Genomic DNA, 18,937 nt, shown 5'->3' with positions numbered 1-18,937 from the left:
GCACAGAAACACAGGAACATGAAGAGAGCCTCATTTAAATTGTTCACTTGGTCAATGCTTGTCCCTTGATGGGTGCTTCTGTGTACAAGTCAAAGATTTACGAGAGCATGACAAACGCTGTAGCAAGCAGGACCGGCAAAGACAATATCCTCGACCTGTCATTTCCATTGGCTGGGCTCAGGTCCCATCACAGCCGCAGTTAGAGGATGAGCCCACACAAGCACACAGAGAGACAGACAGGGAGAAAGAGAGAGAAATATAACAGGATGAAGGTCATTTTCATTGGCTGGGCTCAGATCCATCACAGGCAAAGTCAGAGAATGCGCACACATGCACACAAACATACAGAGAGACAGACAAGGAGAGAGAGGACAGAGAGAGAGAGCGAGAGCAGGAGTTTTCAGCATGGCCTGAAAACAGCAGCTGTCCATGTATCTATCTTTGGTCCGTCTCCACCAGTCTGACATTAAAGTATTGAACAGTGAACAGAGCTGAATCTGGATAGCTGTTACACAACACTAAAGGTGAAACTCGCAGTCCAACATGTCTGTGTCTGTTGTCAGCTAAGCTAAGAACAGAGCAAACAAAGAAATGATGGCTTTGTGGCTCACGCCTAATGCTCAGTCTAACTCAAATATATGAAAAGGACAGAATTAAGTAAGATTAATCCTCTTTGTTGTAATCCTCTTTTTTGTTTTTGTTCATTCAGAGAGCAGAATGGTGTCAGTGTATAAATCTGAAGATTTACAGAGAGGTTTCAACTGGGGTGTAGCCTTCCGTGAAGAGAGAAGTACTGACTTGCTGTGCAGTATGGCTATCAAAACAAAGTCTCATTAAAAAAAGACCAAAGAAAAACAACAAAGAGACGTGTCAGTCTGTGAAGCAACCAGAGCCTTCAGCCTCCAGATGTGAACCTCCAAAAAGAGGTTTCATAAATGACTCATGTGTTGTTTTTGGAGGGATGATTACCTTTACCAGTGTTAAAAAGCAAGAATTCCTGGAATGCCCAAAGAGAAATGCAAACAGGGGCTATTTCTATCATCGGATTTGATTTGTAAATAAACTACAAAGGAAAGAAGGATGGTGCAGTGATTTGCGCTTGCCCTGCCACAAAATGTAACATGCTGTGTCTTGGGTCCGGGTTTGAACTCCTCCGCCGTGTTTTCAAAAGGGAAAGCTGTTACTTTGATTCAGGGAAGGAAGGCTTAGGAAGAGAGCATGTATGTATAACTTTCACCAAACCAGCTGGCCAGAGCGCTTCAAGCCTTAAAGTCGTTATTCACGGTGGAGTGACGTGAAATCTTAGTAGCCCTGAAGTCAGCTATGCCATGATGTGAGACTCTGAAATGCGCATTGTGCAAGATGATGCTCTTTTGAGGTGAAATGATTCACATTTTATGCAATAATAGTAGAATTTGCCATTTCGCAAATGTAAACTTTAATGAAATTACTTAGGCATGGACGAAATCCCAGACTGCTTACAGAGAGGATAGTTGTAAAATACAACAATACTAGTATGGAAAGTTACATGATGATGAAAATATTGAAGACTGATAATCTTCAATCATCATCATCGCTATCATCATCACACATTAGCCATAGAAGCCACTTACCAGCCTGGTTGGTGGTGATGTCTATGGAGACATGCTGGGCAGGGTACGGGCTCTTATTGCTGACTCCATTGACAGCCTGTATCTCAAAGCTGTAGAGGGTGTGAGCCCACAGGTTGCTGATGAACACCCTGGTCTCAGTCAGACCCAGCTGTCGAGGGACGAAGTCCACATTGTCGTCACAGTGGGAGCAGGAGCGCCGGTCGGCCCTGCACTTCTTGCACACAATGTTGTAGACGACGTCATCACGGCCGCCCGTCTCCCTGGGAGAGTGCCACTCCAGGATCACAGAGGTTTCGTTCACAATGGAGATCACATTCCTTGGGCTGGAGGGGACACCTGTAGACACACAGAGAAATGTAAGCGTCATTGTAGCCATAGGGTCATTTACCTTTACCCATTTTCTTGGTTTTATCATAAAGCAAGCTATCATCCTTTAAGCAAAATAATGCATTTCTTGTCAAGAAAAAAAGAAGACAGTTTCATAAATCTGCCTGCTGTTAGGTCAATTTAGTCCATTTACAACCCTGTATTAAATACAAGAGTTGTTGTCCAAGAGCAACTTGTCTTTTTCTTTCTATTTCTCCATCTTCAGCACAATTGGAATGCTAATTTATTCCATTTACACACAGAGAGATCATACAGCGAAACGTTTGTGTCTATCAAACATTGGTTATTTAGCAAAATGCAGTGTTGCATGGAGTATTCTTATCCAAGTGGCTCAGGAGATTCACGCTCCCATTCACTCCCTCATAGCCCGCAGCAGGAGCAGAACCTCAAAGACGACATTCAGAAAGAAATCAAGAAATAATAAAACTATTGTTTTGCTAGTTTGGCTTAATATTAGGGTGCAGAAAAGTGGCTTGTTCAGCCTCCCGCAATTGGAGCACAATTCTTTAAGAGTTAAAATCTGTTGAAATGACATTGTACAATGTTGCTTAGCTGAGACTCTGTGTCCCTCCAGCTGCTCAGAGGCAGCTCTTTCTACTCAGACACCAGACACTGCCGATAAAGCAGAAGCTTGCCAAAGCCCTTAGTCTGTGCTGCTTAGGTTAAGTGAGGGTGCCCTGCAGAGCTGATCTGGTACCAATTCATCCTCCATAAATCCTGACCTTTATCATTAAAGATAACTTTAAAGGATGACTCTGGCATTTTTAAACCTGGGCTCTATTTTTTTTTTTTGTTTACATATTTTGAGGTCTAAATGACTAATAGGTACAAAAGGTTTTGGAATTGGTCCAGTAGATTGCCTCAACCAGCAGCCACGAAACGGACTGCAGTGTAATCTTTGTGCCCTTTTTTGCCAGTGACAGGCTCAGATTGCTATTCTAACTGTCTGACATCTGACAACATTATGGAAAGGATCCCTACAGATATAGACCTTTTTGTTAAAGAGTAAGATCTACCAGACCAATTCAAAAACAAATCCCCTCTAGACCTTCAATACAAGACCCTTAATATACTGTACTTCCTTTCCTCCTCTCCTTTCTTTTTACCCATGAGAAAAATGCGACAACAAGAGGAATACATATGGATTTCTAAGCATATTATGATACAGCACTTGAGAATTTCTGTGTGCATAGGGCAGATAGTTACTTCAGTCAACACAGACACAATTAATCATTGTTGCTGCGAAGCCATGTGGGATAGCCCTGGGGAGCTGGGACAAATCGGCAGAACACACAAGGGTGAGGGAACGGCACTGTTACGGCTGCAACCTCGGGCTCAGCGCCTCTCAACAGAGAGGTCAGTGACAGGAAGGGCATGACCTCTATAGTGTGATTATTATGGTCTGGCTGAGAGGACAGCTAGTGCTCCAGATACATGGTCAAATGGGACATAATTTGGTCCTTGGATGCTACCAAATTAATTGTATATGGAGGGAAAATATGGCAAAGAAAGGTGTGTGTTGGTAGGAACAGGCCATATGAGGGAATTGGCAGCACTTTAGCTTTTCCCCTTGGGGACTACACAATAGGCACTTCATATTGTACTCACACCGCTTGTATCCTCTGTATCATCCATCACATTCATGCACTCGCCCCCAAACTTGCATTGCTGGGAACAGCAATGCACATCTGCTCATGTGGAAAATGCATATGACACATACACACATGCCTGAACTATCTGTTTCCGTGTATTCATGTCTGCACTGTCTGTATCAATGTATTCATACGCCGGAAGAAAAAATATATTGCTAGTTGAGGTGTTAATGAGGTGCCACACTCCTTCATCCCAATTAAAACCAAGCTCCACATATGCAGGGATGGCACAAGAAATCAGATGTGACTACTACTTACTATTTACAGACTATTACGGCAGCCGTTGGCTGTTTTAATTTGCCATAGGATTTAATTTGTTGAGAACGTTGCTTACAGGCTCTCAGCTGGCGTTCATTTAGCTATGCCAGTCAGATTTGGTTGTGCTCACATACATGTTGCTTTCACACAACTTAAAGGAGCAAAACATCATTTCCAAGCACCTCCTGTGCTCTTTGTGACATGTACTGTATCACAACACAGTAAGGGCTCTATTTTAATGGTGCAATCACAACAACCAGTGCAAAGTGTCAGGTCATTTGCACAAGGACAATGAGGACGAATCAATGCATGTGTTATTTTTGTTCAGCATGGGTAATTGCATTATGCACAAAAGGGTTTGGTGGAGGGGAATGTAAATAGGACTCATGCAGTGATGAACCATATCTCTTCAGCCAGTCACATTATTTGTTTCATACCCTTTAAACAGCTGTGGCAATCATAGGGGCACATGACGATACTGGCTAACCAAATGGACAGGAGAATGCAGACCTGCTACTCCAAGTAGGAAATCAATATGGTTGCCCAGAAAGCACAGAGCAGTAGGGCCACAAATACAAAGCAAAACAAATAGTGAGCCAGATGATATGCCTTTTTTTTACGTTGAATTTGTGGAGATGATAAAAGTCTGGTCATCCTAATGCACATTTAAGACAATAAACCACGTAATAACTATTTTGTGCCGTTACTAAGGACAACCAATTCAGTTTAAAAATAAACTGTCGTATTGTTTTTCTGGCTGCTTTTGGTTTGTTTTGCCTATGTGATTAATAAGGTTGTACACAATTAGATTTGCTTGTGCTTGCATGCAACAACAATGCCATTACTGCCAAAACTGTGAGTCAAGGAGTAGTCTGTGTAAGCTGTTTACATGGTTGCATAGACTAACAATACCCCATAATAATCCTGTTTACATGACTATCTAGAGAGAGTTTGGGATTTCTTTTCTAAGAACTTAACATGTTTCTTGAGTCACCCTCTTAAATGAAATATAACACTGATAATTCTGCTGTATTACATCATATTGCAATTAAAAATGCATTTTACACCTGATGATTTGCAACCATAAATTACACATCGTATATCTAATTCATGAATTACATGAAACCAAATTATTAATTGTCACTGAGCTGAAAACAGGCTTCACTTGATGAAGTCAGGTCTGCTTTGAAATGCTCAATTGTTTAGAAAAGACCAACATCTAGCCTTGTGCTCTCCCGGTGCAAATGAAACACCCATCTTGTTGCACCGCACCTCCTACTTTGCACCTTGCAAGCTGCGTTGGGCATGAAAATACCATGAAAGCTTCAACTATGTGCATGTAGATTTTAAATAAGCGTATGTCCGCATGATAAACTGCCACGTACTGTGTAATTGTAATATGCTCCCCTGTATCTCATGTGGACAAGTAAAAATAGAATTCAGCAAAATACATAAACACTAAAATTCTGCAATATCATTATGTATGTATCTCCAGACGTACACCATGACTTCCACACACATAGATGTATGATGAGGTATTCAAAGGGACCTTCCGACTTGTGGCTACTGCTACAAGTGGACTCACAGACTGATAGGTATGCGTAGCTGCCCTGTTAGTGAGTGGGCTTTAACGTGCCACCTGGGCTGTAAAAGACCACAGCCCAGTTTTCTCCCTCGGCTCCTAATATAAAGAGTGCCCCAGTGCCCAAAATAAACACTTCTGCACATTGTTTACTCATCCACCATTTGAATGGTCTGAGGCCGGCGCTTCTCTTCTTTCAAACTGTTTGTTTTTATGATGTGAAACAGGCCTTGAGGGACCAACAGAAGGTCCCTGTGTGGAGATACTGATCACAGCCAGAGGAGCTGGGAGAAAGAAAGAAGGGTTGTGTGGGTTGGTGAGACATGAAATAAAACATGTTATAAGGACTAATAGTGTCTGGCTGAGAGACTGAGGGAGTCATAGATAGACTGTGTGTGTGTTAGTGTGTATGTGAGCATGCAGTGCAGCTTGGGAGATGTGGACGCATCCACAATGACTTGTCTGAGGAGACACAACATGAATGCGTGGAGGCTTTTCTTTAACTGACTAAAGGATAATCTACACACCCACATTACTCTCTACAGTAACTCCAAACATTAAAATAAATATCTTTGAATATGCATGCATGTGCACATAGTTTGTAGCATCATGTCTTTCTAGCAGCACAGGGATTAGAGTAGGCCAGACAATTAACTTGACTTATCTTCATTTACTACTGTGTTACTAAGAGAGGAAACTGGCCAGCTGACTGCTGTGGGAAGCACTCTCAACTGACTCCAGAACTGACAACAGAGTTTATGTGGGGAAAAAAAACTTGGAGAAAAGGACAGAATATTTATGCACTTTGATGGCTCACTCCTCTTTCTCTTTGAAAACAGAACAATGAGAGAGGAGAGACGGTGAATGGGAGAGCAGAGAAGAAAAAAGTCTAAATGGGATGATGAGGAGAATGGAAAAGCAGATAACCCTGTCCTTTCAGACAGGAATTTTGATGAGTTTTTGTTTGTGTTACGAGGCGTAGACAGTGTTTGACAGGGCTCAAGGAGATTTTCAGGGGACAGGCCACAGATATGAGTATTGAGTGAGAGTTGCAAGATTCAGGGCCAATGTGGTACGGATCGGGAATGTAGAAACCCAACAGAACCATCCTATTTTCCTTCTCCTTCCCTATATTTATGTTGATTCAATTACATTCCAAAGATTTTCCTCATGAATTGGTTGGTGGCTGGCAGTGGTGGTTTCCAAGATGTAAACATGCATATACAGCATGTTTTTTTTTTGTTTTTTTTTTACAGAATACTGTATTGTGTCTCACTGGGACTCTCTCATACCCTGTGTTACTGTGGGCTATGTGTAAAACTTCTCCAGACAGCTCTTTTAATCCATAAAGCCTTCTAAATTCAGACTAAACCTTCAAATGTACAGATTCAAATCTTTGTCACATACCTCCCACTGTGTTAATGGACTGTTTTTTCTATCTTTCTTTGTCATTAGTCCTGCCCTCTCATCATTCCCTCCCCTTTCCACTATTCCTCACACCAGGATGCTCCATCGCTGCATCCCCTCTCCCCTACAGACCAATCAGCACTGGTTTCACTGACAGACTCCCCTCAGTTAACACTCTCAGTTAACATTCTCCTCTTCTGACTCACACATTGAGAGAAACCCAGTGGCCAGCATGCTGGAACTGGTTGACCTCCCCTCACCACACCTTTCTCACATGTGCACATTAATTCTTTTTCACACATGCACCCCCATGGGGAGGTAGAGGGACATCAGACTGGGGCTTGGAGCCCGAAAAAGGGACTAGGAGGGGATGCAGTGCAATACAAACCACTGTCCCAAAGCGCATTATGCTGGATAGCCAAGCTGAGAGGAGTGGGCTTCACGCTGCGAGACAGAACACTTGGTGTTCCTCCCCTCAGGCATAGCTGGAGTCAGCACAAGACAGAAGATTGGGATAAAGGCGGGGCGGGAGGTGGAGGGGTAGTTTGAAGTGCATCCTAGGCTTGGCATATCCCTGAGGGAAAAGAGGGGGGGGGGTGTATAGCATGAAGCCCCCCCGCTGACAGAGCCAGGCGCTGGACAATCCATCAGCAAGCTAATCAGACTGATCTGGAGCACACAGGGACTTGCGCCTCTGACGCCAGCGAGAAGCGCTAAAGCTACAGCTTCTGCTGCTACAGATTGGCCTGATTTAAGCTACTCTAGCAGTGCTTTTATCAGGACCCGCAGTATTAAAGAGATTCTTACTAGGATGATCTCACTGACCCCCCCTGCTGAGATCTAGGGCACCCTGAGCATCAAGCTCAGCTGCTACTGTATGGTTCAACCTTCAGAGAAGGCTTTACTGTTGCAAACGAATGCTGTTAGCACAAATTGAGGAGGAATTGAAGTTTGTTTAAGATGTTAATGTTAAAAGGGGTGGTTGAAAACAAAATTCTCAGCAGCATTTTTCAAAGAATTGGGATACAGTGTCTTGTAATGAATATTTCACTTTGTAGTGCACTGTGTAATTGTGATTGCAGTAGTGGACATTTTTTCCTTTTTTTAAACTTACTTAATAATATGTAACGGGTTACCTAGGATATGTTGTCATTAAAAAACAAATATATTCTAGCCTAAATGTTAAGACGTTGAAAGGATTGAAGTTGTATGAGCGTGAGAGAGAAAACGAATGTGAAGCAGAGGAAAAAAGAAAAAACCTGAAAGAGAAGATAAGACTGGAGAGGAAGTGGCGTGATTGAAAACAGAAAAAAAAAGTAACACAGGCTGCATTTGGAAACTGAACACAGACCGGAGGGATCTGTTCAAGAAGCTCCACTGGGGAGATGTGGTGGAGATTGCTTGGGGAAAATCTGAGGCCTCAAGGTAGAGGCAGATGCTATACTTGATGGAGCGTTCACTAATTCACCAGAGAGCTATGTAGTATACCATGGGAGGGTGCAGAAAACTCAAGGTGAAAGTGGGGTGTCATCCGTTGAGAACACCCAAAACCTAAAGGTGTGGATGGCTGTGCTTGGGAAGTGTTCAGTCAGACAGACAGCCATGCTACATTGGGGTTCCTCTGCAGCTTTAAGGCACTTATTCAGAGTTATAAAAAGGAAACATTGCAAAAAGAGATATATTCCATACACGTTTTAGCTGTGAAGGCTGCTAACCGATTAGGAAAGGAGTATGGTCCTGAGCCCATTGCTGAGGCCAATTAGCCAGGTCTATGTGAATAAATCAGGACTAAATGAATACATAACCTCACCAATAATGCTTTCACGTCTGCTGTTACAAGGAGAACAAACCATTAAGACACTCCCCAGTGGCAGCGAAGGAAGAGAGGTAAACAAACTTTTTGGGGCCTAACAGTGCTCTCCTTCTGTGTAACTGTGTGTCAGCAGGGACAACAGGAAGGCTTAGCATATTGCTTTTACATCATATTAAGATAACTATGATGCTGTGAGAGGCCTTATTGGATCTCCAGCGGATAACGGCAGGACAGTGTCGAAGCTTCGCAGCATCTGCCTGAGTAATTAGGACTTCAGGGGATGATAGCAGACAGAAAGGAAGAACCACAGCAAGAAAGGGAGACAGAGAGGGGGAGATAACTGAGGGGAAACAGAGAGGAAGCTCATTGGCACAGTGATGGAGACGTAAATGAAGGAAGCCCTGCAATGTGATGATTATGACCAGACTGAGAAGACAACTAGGGCTCTAGATACATGCTCATTTAAATGCTACGACATGTGCTGGTTAGATGACAGTGAGAAAGAGACACAGAAGGAGTGAGATAAAAAAAATCAATCTCCACACTGTCGTTATGAAAATGGTCATGCTTACATGCATGACGAGTGTTTTCAGTATTGACATATACATTTACAGTAGAATGGATAATGGATATGCCTATTACAGGTGCTTGTCCTACAAGCATGTAAGCATGTGACAGTGTAATGTCACATGCTTGTAAGATATACTCACTGGTGCAGGGTTCATCCGGCTGATCAGCATCGCCACGATAGTAGCCGTTGCGGCACACACAGATGGTGGCGGCCTCAGCTGTGGAGCGGCTGTTAGGAGGGCACTGTAGACACAGACCTGGACCCTGGGTTGACTTGAAGGTACCCGGCGGGCATGCTGTGAGAAGAGAAAAACAATGTTAGAAAATGAATAAATCCACGAGCAAAGTACCATGCATGAGCCAGGCATCTGGGTCTAATACATCAGCTAGAATGCAGAAGCAGAGATGAAAACAGACTGAGATAAAAAAACAAAAAAAACACTAGAAGACACAAGAGTGGTATCGAACTTCTCATCTGACTCTTGGCAAGAAAGCAAATATTTTCCAAAATGTCAAACTATTCCTTTCTATATTGAGTCTACAATCATGATCATTCTCCTAATGTGACAATTGTTGAGCGTCTATGGAAAATGATTGGTAGTTTTTGTATTGTGGTGGTCACCATTGGCATTTGTTGGCCCTTATCTGCCATTTCAGCACGTCAAATCAATGGCTGAGACAGTCAGTAAGGACGAACTGTCTGACAACAACGCAGTGATTACACCTGGTTCTGTTTTATTTTTATTTTCTCCTGACGACACCAGTGTAAAGCAAAGAAAAACTTTACAGTTCCAGTTGCAACATTTTATCAGACACATTTTCCATTTGTATTCTGCTCATTTAACACAACGTTAAATACGGTTGATAGTGGCGTGAAAATGATTGGCTATTTTGCTTTGTTGTTTTTTTTTAATTATGTTTTTTTCATTAGGAATATAGCCTGCCGATTATATTTCTTGTCCCAGAGGACCACAACATACATGTCTGTCAGTAGTTAGCTGGCAACTGTAGCACTTGCAGTATGGTCAAATACAAATTTTACAAATTTAACAGCAGACATGCATGAATCGTCATTGGTAGTTAATGGAGGTTGTCCTGATGTGTTTGAGCCCTACATTCTAAAGGCTGCGGTGGAGGACAAAGATTATTGTGGCTGATATCGCTGCGCCTTAGTCCAGGCAATAACCTAATCCATTTACCCTCACATCCCAAAAGAATACAAAGCTGAGGAGTTTCTGCACTGTGTGGAAGGATTTACTGACTATAATAACCATGATAAATGTCTAATATTTTAGCAGGCTTACTGATGGGGGAGGAAGCTGTGGTGCTGCTGCACTCCAGAGGGGGAGGGGTTATAAATTTAATGGGACAAGCATCGTACAGTTTCTCCAGCTGCGTCTATTTGCTTGAGTAAAAGATTGTAAAGGCTTGACTGTGGCTGAAAAATGGGATGTAGGGTATTCATACTTGTGTAAAAACACAAGTTATATTCCTTTCTCACAGACTAAAACTGTGACAGCACTATTCGGGCAGTATGTAAAAAGGGAAATTGCTCTGGGAAAACAAACTATGTGCAGCCGAGATATATATCAAGAACAAAAGGTTTCATACGAGGTCTTCAGACAATGACAGAGTTTATCAGGTAAACAAAATGATGAGCCATAGGTTAAGTGTTTCAGATATTAAAAGCTAAAGAAATCGGTTGAATTTGCTTACCACAAAATGGTTCTATTGTATCAGACTAAAAGCCCTCAATATTTATAAAAAGCTTGGTAAATGAAGAGTTATTTAAAGCAATAATGACCAAGGAGTTGGTCCCATTCCCCTTCGCTGTCGGGTCAAACAGTGGAGAATGTAGCCCAGTAGCCTTTAGACCTTTGTATCAACAGGCTTTTAAAGTTTAATTAAAAAATGTCATGCTTCATTAAAAAATGCAGCGAGAGGCTGGGTTTAGAAGCCGGAGTCTACTTTATTTCGCTGTAAAAAGGGAAGGTTCCTGTTTTTACGACTCTTCCATTCATACCATTCAGCCGACCTCTCTGATGGGCTGTTAGTGAAGGATAGAGAGATAAAGAAAGAGCTATAAAGGAAGCAGATGAAGTAGAAAGAGGAGGTCTCATGCACACACACACAACTCAAGCTGCTGCCCCCTACAGCGACTGCTCTCCCATCTCCTTAGGAGGGGCTGACAGACACACCAGAGGCTAACTGACTGACCTAATGTCTAGTCACACAACACTGTCCACACACAGCCAGACCACCACACGCAAACACACATACATGACCAGACCACAACAACCACAAACAGCACATACAACAACCCTAGGAGCTGTAAGGCAGATAGCAGCTGCAATGCACATGGATATCCCTGTGAGCAACACACATTGCTATGCTGTGGATGCTCCAGAGATGTCTTGTATCTAAAGATGCACGTATGGAGGAATATAAAGAATTCTACAGGGTTGGTCAGATAGTAATATAAAGGTAATAATGTTTCTATAGGGGGTGTGTGAGCCTCTTTTTGCCTTGTAATAAACAGATTTGGTGTGTGAGAGGATCAACCTCCTTCTAATATAAGAACACAGAGACTCTTAAAAACCCTCCCTGGCCATATGGGGAAGCACAAACCAGCTGCAGAGCCATTTTATAAAGCAATAACTTCCAAAGATATCAGAGATTACAAGACGATAAAACACAGATCAAAAATTCATTTTCAGCAGGAGAGGGGGAGAGAACTTATGTGTCATCATCTTTGCTGTATAAAATTCGTACATCAGGGTGAGCAAAGACCCACACGCATGCACATGGCCATCACACACACACACACACACATACAAGCTTCAAATCTATTGCCCCGACTCTTGTGAAAAGGGATCACAATAAGTTGTTCAGTGTGTGTTTAATGGGGTGTGAGCAGAATATGTGCATTGGGTTGTGCCCTCAGGTTGTGTGTTTACAGACAGACAGTAGCTAGCATGGACACTCATAAATGGGCAAAAGTGAAAAGAAAAGCAGGGGAGGCTCTGCTGAGTCAGCCGTCTGAGATAGCAGTGCTGCAAAAGTGCCTCAAGGCAAACTTGCGAGCAGAAAGATGCATACACACACACACACACACACACACACACACACACACACACACACACACACACACATACTCTTATACTTGTGTACACACTCACTCAAATAAACACACACCCTGAGAAACACTCCCATATTGACATCAATTCTATCCTCACCTCCAGAATACATTTACTGAACTGATTTACACAGAGACTCATGTAACCACTGCTGACCCCATTAAATGAAATGGAGCGCCCACATTTTCTGCCACTTGACTAGCATATGTTCTACAGAACCTGAGATAATTTAATGCCTCTCCTTGGACAACTGAAGATGCTGCGATCAGCATTGCAGGAGGGGAGATAAGTGACAGCCAGACAGCAAAAGCAAACAGGTAGCAGCACACACATGCAAACACTTCACAACCAGTGCGGGATGAATGTCCGTCTAGACTATAACTCCTACCTCGGAGCCGAGGCTCTTTATCTAATTGACACATAATATTTGCATGAATCCTAGCATTAAACTCATTAATTAGCTGCTCACTGAGCGAGAGGGAGGAAGAAAGAGATATGGGAAAAGACAGAGAGAGAGAGAGAGAGAATGAGAAAGTGATGTGAACAATGTTAGCAAACCCTCAGAGGCCTCGTTCTAAGGGCAGGCAGAAGTGGGCTGCATAGCGTTATGCTTCATGAATCTGGAACTGAGCCCAAAGTCTTTTCTCCTGATTTGTGAATATTTAGATTGGAGGAGGCCAGGAGTTCCTGTCCCGCAGAAAAAAAACACACATAGACCCATCGCTCATCGAATGTGTTGGTTTTCGGGGACAGGAGGGGATAGAACATCAGATCAACAAGCAATTAGTCTCCCCAGTGGGAGAATAACCCACAACTGAACTGGCTGCATGCAAAAAACAAAACATTCCTCCCTTTCAAGTGGTCTCTACAGTATTCTCTCTGCATTGTTCACTCCTCTTCTCCCTCTCACTTCTTCTCTGCCCTCACATCTTTTTTGTCTGTCCCACTGGTAATGAATTGCTCTCTCTCTCTTCTCCCACCCGTCCTCCCCTTGTTGCTGTCTTGCCTTGATTGACAGATTTGGATCCTTGTTAAGGTTGGCTGTCTCTCTCTCTCTCTCTCTCTCTCCCTTTCTCTCCGTCTGTCTCTAGCTCACTCTGCAGTGATTTGACGGAGGTATGGCAGCCGTGGATCACTGCTCGCTACTCATCACAGTCTAACCGTGATGACCTCGTGTCACAGCAAGCCTGACCGGGAGAGATGAGATGATGATCTCTTCACTGTCAGTCATCTTCCAAGCAGGTATTCTTCCTCTTTAGATTACTGATAATGACAACAATCAGTGCAGCTAATAAACAAACATGTAGACCAACTTTGTATACCACACATTTCCAAATCCCAGGATAATTTGGAGAAAACTTTGATCTTCTTTATTCACAACAGTGATGTATTGATTGGCCACGACAAGTGCTACATGAGAAGATTAGCAATATGAGCTAGTCTCTGTGAACAGGCTTTAAAAATGGCCGATGCGCAGAGCCAGGAATTTGTGCTCAGGGGTTAGACGAAGCAATGTGGATAATATAGTGCAGACTGCAGGCTTTACGTCATACATGGAAGCACACTGGCACTGTGCAACGTAAGGTGCATGTGTTTAGAATGTATATGGTCCATCAGTATCCGAGGTAATTGGAGACGTGGGATTTATTGAGGCAGTGGAATAAGAATTACATTAGCTTGTCATGCAAGCATCACCAGGTGTGCACGAGATAAAATGGAAATGTACAGTTAGGAGTTGCAGGAAGCCAATGCAAAGGATTATGACCAGGTTGGGTATGGAAATGGCTTTCCTACTGAAACCCAATCAAAGTTACAGTACACCAAGTCCTCCCCTGGCTTTTCCTTTGGCATCACTCTAAAGTATGTAGGAGGTTTTAAACCACCAGAAATGGCTTGGCAGCAAATTGTCGGAAATGCAATCAAACGTAAGCAGCAGTTGATGTGGAAAGGTACTGATGTGATCAATCTGAGATTTGGGAAAGGAAGGAGTTCCAGTCTGAAACATGAGATATTCACTTAAAAACCTGTTAGCTGTTGGCACAGTTAAAAAAGTTAAGCACATTAAAGTTATGACACATATTAAGACATTTCTTTATAGAAAAGCTATCTGCCTATGAATTCCACAAATATACCCCCACCCCCAAAATGTATAAACAGTCATTTGGAATTCAGAACTTCAAATATACATTTTGTTTCACCAGTTTCAGCTTTGAAATACCAGCTCTGCTTGTCTGAGGTTTTAAAACATTGTGCAGAGAGTGTGTGTGACCCACAGAAGGGCACAAGTTGTGAGTTAGCGTCAGTGACCCTTAAAGTACAACTCTTGGCCCCCAAATACACCCTTAACCCTGGCCCTCATCCATCACATGGGATGGATCATCGTCTTAACAGGCTTTGGAGTCATGCATACACCCCCCTACTCACAAACACTCATACAGACAGGCTTATGATCGGGTCAAGACCCCACTTGACCCCTATTTCACTATTCTGTTGCTCAGTCACTCAGAAAGACGGCTCTCTCCCACTCAAACCACAGGAGGCTGCTTACATGCCAAATGCATGCCTGCATAGATTTGCGTATGTGCTAAATCAGAGAATGTCAATCGAGTGGTGAAATGAACATGTTTGTTTGACAGAGGGGACATAAAACGTGGCAGGACAGCCAACATCTTAAAACAAAAAGGCAATCAGCGCTGCAGCCTATTGGTATTCACTCTCGCTCTTCTGTCATTGTTCATTTTTCCAGCCACAATCCACATAATGAGCTGCTTTTCCAACCCAGGTGTTCCATTTCTCCACAAGGTCATTGAAAAACACAATACAATTATTTGAGACAGAGGCATGGCTCGAAACAAAGGCTTGTCAGAATCATCAGAAAATGCCCGCAGGATATTAAAAGTCAGGGTAAACTGCCTTTTAGAGTTATGATTTATTCATTCATAGAAACTGATTCGAGAGCAATTTTGCATATTTCTCAAAAACTGCCAACACGTGTCAAATGGGACTCATGAGAAACATTTCAGATCTGGGACTGAAATGTATGTAACGTCACTTTCGTTCACGGCTGTCACATAACTTGGCAAGTCTGGTCAGTGTAAGTCTCCACCACCTCCCTGTCATCGCCTTCTAATCTCACAAAAAGAGAGAATGTGAGGAGGAATAAAAGAGGGCCAGAGAGGTTTTCTCAGGAATAAAGGGATGGTTGAAAAAGTGCAGTGCTTGGAGCATACCTCGTCTGCTTTTGTTAAGAGCTACGGTGCTGAAGAGTTCCTCCCACAGAACACTCCCCCTGATCATTAATCATCTGTCCATTCTGGCCCTGTCAGAGCCTCTCTTCCAAGCTAAAACACGCACCTACACCCACAACCACCCACGTACACACAAACTCGCCTCCACACACTTGACTTCACACATACACAACTCTTCTAAACTTTCTGCTGCCTTAGTCACCAAACACCACTCATCTTGACATGCCTGTCCCCTCAACTAGCTAATACAGCAATGTCTGACGCTGCAGAAACCCCAGTGAACAATACTTAAAACCCCTTGAGAAAGCTGAGATATCCTCCAATTAGGCTACCTTTGAAACTCCACACAGTGCTATATTGCTGTGTAGTCTTGTATCAGAAGAGAAAGGCATTACAGAACACAGGACGACAAAAATGAGAGGAAATAGACAAATCTGCATTACCAAAAAAAATGGCTTGCTCAATTTCTGACACCCATTAATGTCCTAATATAGCACCGCAGCATGTTTGTAGAATGAAAACCATGTCTGACTAGATTCAATAGAGGGCAGTGCGGCAGTAAAATAACTAGAAGATGAGAGTGTCCAGCTAAAGAAAATAAATAGGCCTGTGTGTGAATTCTCCAAAATAATCTGTTTGCTTCACATAAGGATGTGAAAACCAACTGTCTGACTGCTAATGCTAATGAACAGAGCAGGTGTCTGCTAGACACTGAATGTAGGAAGACGTTCTCTGTTAAAATTAAGGTGTGTGTGCGTGCATGTGTGTGTGTGTGAGCCATAACAAACCAGCGCACAATTTAGCAGACAGCCCACGCCCCTGGGCAGGCTGTTACCATGGTAACCTCACAGCCAGTATTTTTTTGGCCCACACTTTCCCTTTGAACAGCCGGCCAATGACAGACCAGCCGACTGGGAAATCTGGCTTACTGAAAGAGTCGTGTGTCTACAAGTACATGTGCATGTGTATGTATGTATGTATGTCTGTGTGTGTGCATTATATGACCATGATACAGATCAAGAAAGCTATATAATCTCTTCGCTCCACACAGACGAGTGTTGCGCTGGCAGTTGGCCGCTCTGTGTCGCGCATGGCACATTGGCTCAGGTCAATTTTATTTCCAGGAAGATGCAGCTATGTGCCAAGGCACTGAGCATATCTTTCAGATAGAGGAGTGGTCTGACAGGAGCAGGGGAAAGAGATAGAGAAGACGAGGAGGCATTGGTATTCCAGGAAACTCCACTGTGCCAATCCATCCCTGGCTGGCAAGATAGTAGAGAGAACCACCCTCCGAAACATATCGCCACTCAGCAGGCAGTAACATGTGCTTGCACTATAATCTACACTGTAATCAGAACCTAACAGGGGACTGACCAGGCTCATTGCCCACTGCCAACTAACAGAGACAAAAAGGGGCAAGACAGACAGAGATGGAGAGTTACTTGATGAGGAGTGAAATCAGTCAAGGGAAGACATGTGAGCGAGGAGCATTTTATTGTCCGTGTTCGATTGCAGTATGATTGCACTACTGATTTGATCACTCTAACTTCACTCAGGTTGCAAACCGAAATGACACAAGCCTCCTACATTACCAATCCAGACATATCAATGTGATGGTGTAAGGATATTCACAAACTTTATTGTCACATTAGATCCCATTTGTCAACTCTCTCACATAAAATGGCCATTCAGCTATCCGGAGTTTATAATCAGAAATCAGTTGTTGTGTCCTGTGTTGAGCTGTCTGTGGCTCTTGACTTGCAAAGAAGGATGATCAGAATGAGGTAATAAAATCAGCAGTTACAGGCCCCGTCAATTACCTTGCGATTCTGTCGCACGGTGAATAAAGTATATGTTCCAAGATAAATAGCTTTCTCTTTCTTACCACTCCAAGCTGTGAGAGACCATTAGCTTCCTCTGTCTCAGCACTTGTCTCTTTTAAAAAGGATCTAGCTCATTAACTTCATGGCTAGATCAATTAATCTATAGCAGTTAGCCAAAGATGCCCACTCTTGCTCTTTTTGCTCCTTTGCTGTTGCTCTGCTCAACACTGTCTATTACATTTACGGCCTTCAAGCCTTTTTTCCTTCACCGCTCATAGTTCTGTCACGAGCAGAGCTTAACCTGATGAGAAGCTGTGGATTGTGAACAATAAATCACTGTGCTGAAATCTCTCTTCTTAGGGACAGAGAGAAAAAGCTTGCTCATCCAGAAATGTACCTTTGCCATCTGTATACAATTAGACACCGGAAAAACAAATACAGAAACACACAGAAGTGATCAAGTTCAGCAACAGTTGGACTTTTATCAGCCAATCCAGTCATTTGGCAGCACCAAACACCCTTCTTACATGCATAGCTTTGCCTGGTGATTAATGCATATGTTCTGATGCCAGATTTGATTTGTTTTTGTGGATGTGAACAAAGATTCAGCTCCAAGCAATGGACCTTGTAGTGATACAGTACTGCAAGACGCACAGCATATACAGTTTAGAGCAACCACAGTAATCTGCGTCAGTCATTAAAACAACAAAGGAAAGGTATAGCGGGTGCGGGTATGTGTTGTGAGAAGAAATATCATCATGTAAATGAGAATTTTGTTTTGCCATTTATGATCAAACAGATCAGCTTCTTGATAGGCTTTGCTGTTGTTTTAATGAAATAGATTTTCCTCATTGTGTTATTTGATTAAAAATCTCGTTCTACTAATAATGTAGACAAAGAGCAGGTAAATAGTATAATAGAATAGCTATGAGTAGCAGCTAACTGCAAAACAAATGACAGAGCTTGCTGCTAATAAATGGCATATCTGCTCCCTGAGACAACAAGGTCTTTCCCGTGGATTGTTTTTTTGCCGGCTGCTTGTTTAATTCCTTTGAACCATAATTAAGAGACAAAAAACATTTTTATTCATTGTATGCATATGTTTAAATATATACTGTATGTATATAAATTATATTTGTCCTAGTTGTCCTGATTTGCAATCCAGAAGCAGTGAACAGTCAAGTGATTGCTACCTGCTGGCAGCAACAAATTTGTCGCCAAAATATCACCCAAACAGACTCCTTAACTGTGAGTCAACAGAGTTGGTATGAAGCCTGTGTGCTTATGTTGCAGCAGGACTGTTTCTGTGATAAGAGATAAGACTCTCAGGAGGAGCTAACATCACTTGGACTATATACACCATACACAAATGGTGAAATCTTTTTCATAAGAGAATACCTTAAACTGCTACGGCAATTTGCTTTTTCGCAATTAAAAGTCATATGGA

General features: G+C 42.6%; 1 protein-coding gene across 2 annotated transcripts in view; it reads right to left on the bottom strand.

Moving 5' to 3' along the window:
- The window catches only part of LOC139296477 (ephrin type-B receptor 1-B), a 153,778-nt gene that overhangs the window by 50,662 nt on the left and 84,179 nt on the right, over window positions 1–18,937 (bottom strand). For both annotated transcript variants that reach the window (XM_070918883.1, XM_070918884.1), the window contains exons 4-5: window positions 9,423–9,578; window positions 1,614–1,949 (exon numbers count right to left, since the gene is read on the bottom strand). In XM_070918883.1, the coding sequence (XP_070774984.1) occupies window positions 1,614–1,949; window positions 9,423–9,578 (492 nt within the window). The remainder of the gene's footprint in view (window positions 1–1,613; window positions 1,950–9,422; window positions 9,579–18,937) is intronic.

Source organism: Enoplosus armatus, chromosome 14 (assembly GCF_043641665.1).
Source record: "Enoplosus armatus isolate fEnoArm2 chromosome 14, fEnoArm2.hap1, whole genome shotgun sequence".
Lineage (NCBI taxonomy): Eukaryota > Metazoa > Chordata > Actinopteri > Centrarchiformes > Enoplosidae > Enoplosus > Enoplosus armatus.
This window is presented reverse-complemented; position numbering and strand designations above follow the sequence as displayed.